The sequence below is a fragment of the Rhinolophus ferrumequinum genome, chromosome 3 (assembly GCF_004115265.2).
Source record: "Rhinolophus ferrumequinum isolate MPI-CBG mRhiFer1 chromosome 3, mRhiFer1_v1.p, whole genome shotgun sequence".
NCBI lineage: Eukaryota > Metazoa > Chordata > Mammalia > Chiroptera > Rhinolophidae > Rhinolophus > Rhinolophus ferrumequinum.
The window spans coordinates 100163708-100171292 of NC_046286.1; the positions used below are offsets into that span (position 1 = coordinate 100163708).

The 7585-nt window shown below is 43.4% G+C and overlaps 1 protein-coding gene across 2 annotated transcripts in view; it reads left to right on the forward strand.

The window, feature by feature from the left end:
* TULP4 (TUB like protein 4) overlaps positions 1–4163 on the forward strand; it is a 199032-nt gene extending 194869 nt beyond the window's left edge. For both annotated transcript variants that reach the window (XM_033098416.1, XM_033098412.1), the window contains one exon: positions 390–4163. In XM_033098416.1, the coding sequence (XP_032954307.1) occupies positions 390–506 (117 nt within the window). In that variant the 3' untranslated portion in view covers positions 507–4163. The remainder of the gene's footprint in view (positions 1–389) is intronic.
* The last annotated feature ends 3422 nt before the right edge of the window (positions 4164–7585 follow it).

The following is a 7585-nucleotide window of genomic DNA, read 5'->3' on the forward strand; positions in this document are numbered from 1 at the left end:
ACAATGGGGAGGTGTGCTACGTTCTGTCCCTCGGAGCAGTGACGTGTGACAATTACAACGGACATTTCTCTTAAGCCTTTCTCAGCCTGTAGACTCTTCTTTTACTTTTTCTTTCTCCTGTTTCCTTGGTCAGGAAACCACTTCACTTGACCTGTGGAGCTGCCCACGCTCTGAGTTGAGCTCATTGTCTCCCCACTGCGTTGCTTCACATGTCCCTCTGTCCCTTTATTTCTGACAAACTCGTAGTTAGATCTAGAAGCTATCAGAGTCACTTTTGTTGGAAAACTCTCTCATAGCCCATGCCGTCAGCATCCAGCGGGAGCCGCGCACACCCGGTTGCCCCGTCCCACCTGGTTCTCCTGTAATGTCTTTGCCTCCCTGCCTCCCAGGTGATGCAGTTTGGGAGGATCGACGGCAGCGCGTACATTCTGGACTTCCAGTACCCCTTCTCCGCCGTGCAGGCCTTTGCAGTCGCCCTGGCCAACGTGACACAGCGCCTCAAGTGACAAGACTGGTGTGGGAGGAGAAAGAGAGGCCGAGGAGCCTTTTCAGAGGGGTGTGATCGCAGATGCTGCAGCAGCCCGCCTGGGCCCGGTGCCTGGGGGACCAGAAGACGAGCAAACTGGAACAGTCTGTCAGGCCCAGGAGAGGACACTGACCTTCACCGTTGTCATTTGTTGGGGCTTTTATTATCTTCACTGTCTTTCTTTTCTTCTTCCTTTTAAACAACAACAAAAAATACAGGAGAGTGGTATTTGGAAGCAAAGGTGCCAGGCACCCGAAGTTTTTTAGGAAGCGTAATTGCTTGTAAGGTTGTACTGGGTCAGCTGCGGACAGGGGGCCCCTGAGAAGGAAGAGGCACTGCCTTCTAGCTGCTCTTCTTTTAGACAGAAGGAGTATGCAATATTTTCATTCTCCACAACATCACCACTAGTGTACAAACAAGAAACTTTTTGTAAAAAACACAACCAAAAATCCTGAAGGTACAGGTTCTCTTGGGGGGGACAACATTTACTTCACACATATTATGTTACTCCTTCCAAAGTGACTTGATTGATGAAGGGTATTTTGGCACATGCCCTGTTTGACTAATAAAAGGAGGCTCTTAGGGGGTGCTATTACCAGGTTTGAATACGATTTGCTCCTGATATGTAGGGGGAGGGATGACGGGCGAGGAAGGAACTCCTGCACACATGCACGTGGGTGATTTACGTAGAGGGACTTGAAATAGTACAAGGGCTACGCTCCTCTCGGGAGGATGTTTACATTGAAGTCCCCACTAGTTTTATAATCTGTCACAATTCCATAGGTTCAGTATGATTGACTCGAGGAGAAGGTAAGAGACAAAAGTGGAAAGACCCGAGCCTGCGGTGGGGGCCGCAGTTTTCTCAGCTAGCGCCTGGGTGAGTCACTGGGTTCCCACTCGCTGAGAAGTTACATTTATTCCCTCTCTCCTTTTATTGTTGATAAATAGCCTATTTATCTGGAAGATGTGACAGTAGACATTATCTTTCCCATTAGACAATACTGTTCTACACTTTCTCTTTCTAAAAATGCTGATGATACTGATTTGAAAGCACTCATTTCGTCTTCTGAGCTACATTAAAGTTCAGTGGCCTAGAAATGTTTTTCACCTGATTAGAAATGTAACCGAAAAGTTGTAAGCATTTGCCAGGGTATTAAGAGAGAGAGTTTAAGTCAACTCTCTCACAGAAGTTCCACAATCTAGGGAAAAAGTTGCTTATTAATTGTACAGACTGTTTACAGAGGAGATAAACCACTGAGAGAACATAGTTAAAATTAGAGTATTTAAGGTAGTTGGTTTATTGTTCTTTGTTAATTGCAGAAAATCCACTGAGATGATCTTTTGTCCCCCCACCCCCTCCTCAGGGGACACCCAGAACAAGACCCAGTTCCTGATGTTCAGCCGCTCATGTCTGTCATGTTGTTTAGGGCACGAGCACAAGAACTGTCTGCTGGCTTGGGGTCCTCCATTTGGATTTTGTTTGAAAACAGACGTGGAAGATACTACAGAGAAGTAGTTTCAAAAAAAAAAAAATTTTTTTTATTTTTAGTTCCCCGTTTTGGTTTAAAAATTGCAAAAGAAAGCGGCTCATTCCTTTCCCAGAGCAAAATGACATCCATCCACCACCATTCTCTCTAGCCCCCAGAGAAACATAGATGAGGTTTTTAAATATGGTAAAGGTCACTTCCCAGCTAATACCAGAATTTCCCATCTTATATTTTAAAATATTGGACCTGATTCTTTGGTGGGTAAATTCTTCCAGAAAGAATTTAGTAATGTATTCAGAATTATATAGTTCTTTTATGTGAGTTTCTGTAGTTTGATACGATGTTTCAGTGCTTATTATTAGTTGTGCAATATGGTTATAGCCTATTTCTAAAATAATTTAAATGCAATTCCCTGTTTTATTGTCCAAGAGATAATAATTTATGTTGCTTTAATAGTGTCCTTAGGAGTTACTTTGTTGCCGTGTACTGGTGAGTTGTGCCCATTTTATTATTTATTTAGAAAAATAGTACCTTTGTAACGACTTACTTCGTAGCAGTATATTTTGCTGCAAGAAATAAAGAGGATATGATAGAAGGGTTTTTTGCTGGACAGTTTGTAACTTTTTCTAATTGGGAAAACATTTCTATTAATCCTTTAAAAGTAAATTGTTTTGCATTTTGTGTTGTTGATTATATACACAGGAGAAGATCTCTTTGAGATAATATATCCTAAAATAACATTTTCCCTCCTTTTTAAAATTTTATTTTTAATTAAAAATAAAAGGTGATATGAAGTAAGAGGAAACTTAAAATGAGAGTAGCAAAGGCAGGAATTATGAATAGTAAGTTTCAGTTTTTAAAGTTCTGATTGCTTTTTGAGATATAAAGACCATGAAAGGGTCTTTTCAAACTTTTCTTAACAAGAGTAAACATGGGGGAAATCCTGGTAATAAAAACTACAAATACATGTGTGAAGAGAAAGTGAGTATTTGTAGCAAATAATTAAATAAACTTCCTGAATTCTTAGCTCATTCCCCAAAAGGGACTTTCCCCACATGGAGACAAAGGTGTCTGTCGGTCATGGGTGTTTTGCACACAGGTGAGGGAGCCTCTCAGTGAGCAGCCGCCCGTCTGCTCGCCCCACCCCACCCCCGGCAAGGGAGGAGGTAATTTCTGGTGCCAAACCCACTTACACAGATGTCTGCACAGTTGTGCCACAGTGTCTTTTAAGTTAATGGTGATGCTTTTACTTATTGTAAAAGTTATTTTCATTCGGTCAGCTCGATTTGTTAAATACTACTAAATTCAGTACTTCAACCAGCAGAATTATACATACTTCAGTTTATGAATAGCAATTTATGAATATTAAGGTACTTTAGTGAATCTCTAAATTTAAAAACATTAGTCCAGTAAATAGTCAACTGTGTAAAGAATCCATGCCTTTTTGAGGGAACCAGTATATTAACAAACATAAAAACCAATTTTACGTTTGTTTTAACTTTAACCTCATCAAACCAAAGACACAAATTTGTGTACCGTATACCCATTGAATGTATATCCTGACAAAACTGGCACCAAGGAAGCAGAAAATGTCAAAAGTCCACTGGCAGTTTAAGTAAGTCAAGGTTTTCAGGTTAGTTAGTGGTTTTCATGCACGGCCATTCATTGCTCCCTTGCCACGTGTCCCACGGGGACTTGCAAACCCATGTCTGTTCATCTTGTAATCTTAGCAGAAAATCAGGAGATCCAGGAGCCAACCTGCTCTGCCACAGAGTTGGGCCTCCATTTGTCCCTTTGTAACATGAAAGGAATGACCTGGACAATCTTCTAAACTCCCGTCCAGCTCTAAGAGCCTGAGGGCTCAAAATGTGACAGTTTCATCATTCCACTTCACAAACTTGGAAGGTATGTTTTACAACATTGCCTTTTTGTAGAGAAATGTTTCTTTTCCTGTGTTAATGAGATACCTACTGAATGTAAATCAGGGCATTTAAAATACTATCTCTAGAAGATTCACCTCCAGAAACAAATGCATCTGGAATTGTGCTTGTTCTCATAAAATTACACAACAGCACCAATTCCAGGTAAGACCAGGAGCCTCCCCACGAGTACTCCCTGCTCAGGGGCTGCCCTTGAGAGCAGCCCTAAGATAAGTCATCACTTGCCCCAAAGACCAGAGAGTGGGTTGAAAAGAACAAAGGAGTGTATGCCTGAGCCCTCTGGAACCGAGCGTGCTCTGCCCTGTTATGCTCTCTTCGAGTTCAGAAGGATTCTGGGAAAGGAGCCCCTGTGTCGCTGTGTGGCCCGTCTATCACTTGGCCAAGTCAATGATTGTGAACAAAGTTAGTTGAGACAAAAGTGTGTCAAAAATGTTGTTTGAGTTCCTGGGATTTTGTAACAGCACATAACTCAGAGCTCTTCACCATTTATGTATTTCCTTATCTCCGGCTGATAAAACTCTGAAGGGTTGTGGCTTATTTTGTTTTCATTTCTTTGGCTTTGTGCAATTTTCTTGTAACTTTACTTGTACCTATATTTTCTGTTTACAAGTTCTTTTAAAGGGGAAGGGTAGAATTCTAAGATCTTGTTTATTGTAGATAAATTTTTTTTCGTGTTGTAGAAAAGCATGGGTTATGCGTTTGACTGAAAAAGGCACTGACTGTATTATTTACCAAAGGGGTATTGTTTTTGCATTTGTTTATAAATGCATTATTTTGGTACTGTAAATTTGGACATAATTTCTGAGTTTATTACCACTGGCATTTTCTTTCTCCTTTTTTCCTTTTAAACTGTACGTGCACAGGTCCCAGACTAAAGCAGACCAGCAGCATGTTGCTGCCCGGACGTCGGGAGTGATGCATTGCCCTGTGCGCCACAGTTCTGTGACGTGGGTGGTTGGTTGGTTTTCAGTTCAGCATCCTGCTCTGTTTCACTTTCCGGGGGGATCCCCGATTGCATTCTAATGATTTGCGTCTCTTCTTACGTATTTTGTGTATTCGATTGTGAGGGAGATGTTCTAGAAGGCATTCACGGTTTGCATTCAAAATGGCGTGGTTTGTCCAAATTACTTTGTCTTTATTATTGAGGTGGATTAATCTCCTTTTTTTTTTCTTGATGATTTGAAGTTGTAAGAGTTGTCCAGTTATTGCTTAATAAAATTTTGCAGATCAAAAAAAAAAAAATCAATTGCTTGTGTGCAGAAGTCAGACGGGTCTCGTGTCCTTTAAGAAATCACCTCTCACCGTGGGCCTGACCCCGTCTCCACGTGCTCCTCTGATCCCTGGGTTACTGCCCCACAGGCACTTGACACCCCGGGATCCTTACTGTCGCTATTCCTTCTGAGCGGGCCGGGCCGAGGCAGGGCTGGGGCTGTCTTCTTGATGAGTTGGCTTGAGTTTGTGTTTGTTTTTCCTTCCCCCATCCCTCGGTCCTTCCCTCCCACAATGCCTGAAATCTACTATTACAATCTTCTTTTCTTTTTTTGAAAGAGGACCCAAGTCAGGATGCACCTGTCACAGCACCTACAAGATCAGGTGTTAAATGCATTGACACTTGGGTTACTTTGTAGGAAACACTAACACCAGGTTTTGAGCAATTCCACTCTACGTGCTAATATAACTGTTAATTGTTGTTATTACTGGTGAGTCTCAGTGCGCCTGTCACTGTGCCCACAGCAGGGGGACAGGGACTTGGGGGGGTCACGGGAGGCTCTTCTGTAAACACTGTAGTTCCCATGGACATTTACAGAACTACCCCTTTGAGTTTTTTTCACAGATAAAAATAGACATGATCACTCAGACTTTTGGAGACAGAACCAAAACCCACTCTCAACTCTAACAAATTCTAATCATGTGTTAAGTTTCAAAATAATTGTAGGACTATATATCTGTGCTTTAAATAGTAGTAGGCTAACTGAACTGAATTTTGTATGAGAATCAAAACATACCTCATTTTATTATGAAAGTTTGTGAACTTCAAGTTAGGGTCTGTGCTACAGACCCACGTCTGGAATTGCCATTCCCCACCCCACCCCCACCTCCAGCCCCATGGTCAGCTTTGGGGCCATTCAGTGTGAGTTGGTGTCTCCAGAAGAAATTTATTTTTAAGGCCCTGGTAAGAAAACTTAGCAAATCCCTTTCATTCTACAAACTTATTTTGAAAAGGATGCATGCTATTTTTATTCTAATATTCTTTTCCTGGGAGGGTTAAGAGAATAGGGAATCAATTTAACTCTCAGAAAGTCATTGTAGAAGAGAAAGGACTGCCTCGTGGAGACTGCATGATGATGTCCCAAGAGTTGCCATCTAAACCTCCAACTCCATTAGGAAGTGGATACCTTCTGCCTTCTTTTCCTTTCAGAAGAAAACTGAAGCATTGAGACATTGAAGTGATTTCTGGATTCCATAGACAAAACTGATCTGAAATAGAATCCAAGATTTTGGGCTCACGTTAATGAATAGACCTAGTTTATTCCCAGCGTCTCTCTCTGGTGCTTCATGATTTGCCTGTAATGAGCTGTGAGCCACTGACACTTAGTCACCTCCTGAGAAAGGCGGCGTGAGAGGAGGGCCGCCCTCACCTGGCAGCAGGGGAGCTCATCTCCCTGCAGCTGACACTGCTCACGCTTGCGCTGTCACGAGGGTGGACCTGCGGCTCCCCGGGTCAGAAGGAAGCAGGCCTGTGCGGATTCGTTGCTGTGCGTCTTAGAAAGAATTGCTCGATGCACTGAAGAGTAGGGAGCCATGCGTGTGAACAGCGGGCTCATTTCCTAAATGCGCTTCATTCAAGTCACGTTCGATTGATAGCTTCAAATCATAGCGAAGAAGCAGGAAACTGGGTGTCAGGTATGAAAAATAGTCCTGCTTCATCTCTTCTGCTTTCCTTTTTCTGGGGTTCCTGCCCTCACTCTCTATTCCAGGCACTTTTGAGCCCATTTTCCCTGCATGCACAACTACAGATAACGCCCCAAGAATATGGGGCAGCGGCGGGGGGCACTTGGATGATAAAGGCGAGCTGCCTGGCAGTTTCTTAGACTCCTAAAGTTGCCTCCTCAGTCGTGCCAGCCATTGCCCACCATCTTCACCCATTAGGGTTGGGGACAACCTTGTGCTTCCCGTTTCCACTGCTCTCCAAAATGTGAGGGGGGAGCAGGCAGTCCCGACCCCGTTCCCCACTGCATGCAGGGAACCAAGGGTCACCGTGTCTCCTTTGGGTTTGGCCTCCTGCTCATTCAGATGCTTGTGGTTTCTCCTTTCCCATGAATTCTCGGAGTTTCCTGCCCGCCGGCTCCCCCAGGACGGTCCTGTCTGAACCACCCGTCACCACCTTGCCCTTTCACCCGGTAGTGGGTGCACTCCTTGCTACCAGAAGGAGAAACCCCTTAATCCTTGAATCCCTCTTCTTACCCAGCTGGTGTCACGGAAACCTGGGCTTCTCCATGGCTGCACTTTCCCTGGTAAAAAGGCGAGCAGCCCAGACACCACAGTACTTGAGACACAAACATGTAAGTCTCTGCTGCCAGAAGGAGTGTCCTCCAATATAATAATTTCATTTCTTCCTGCGCTTGAGCCCC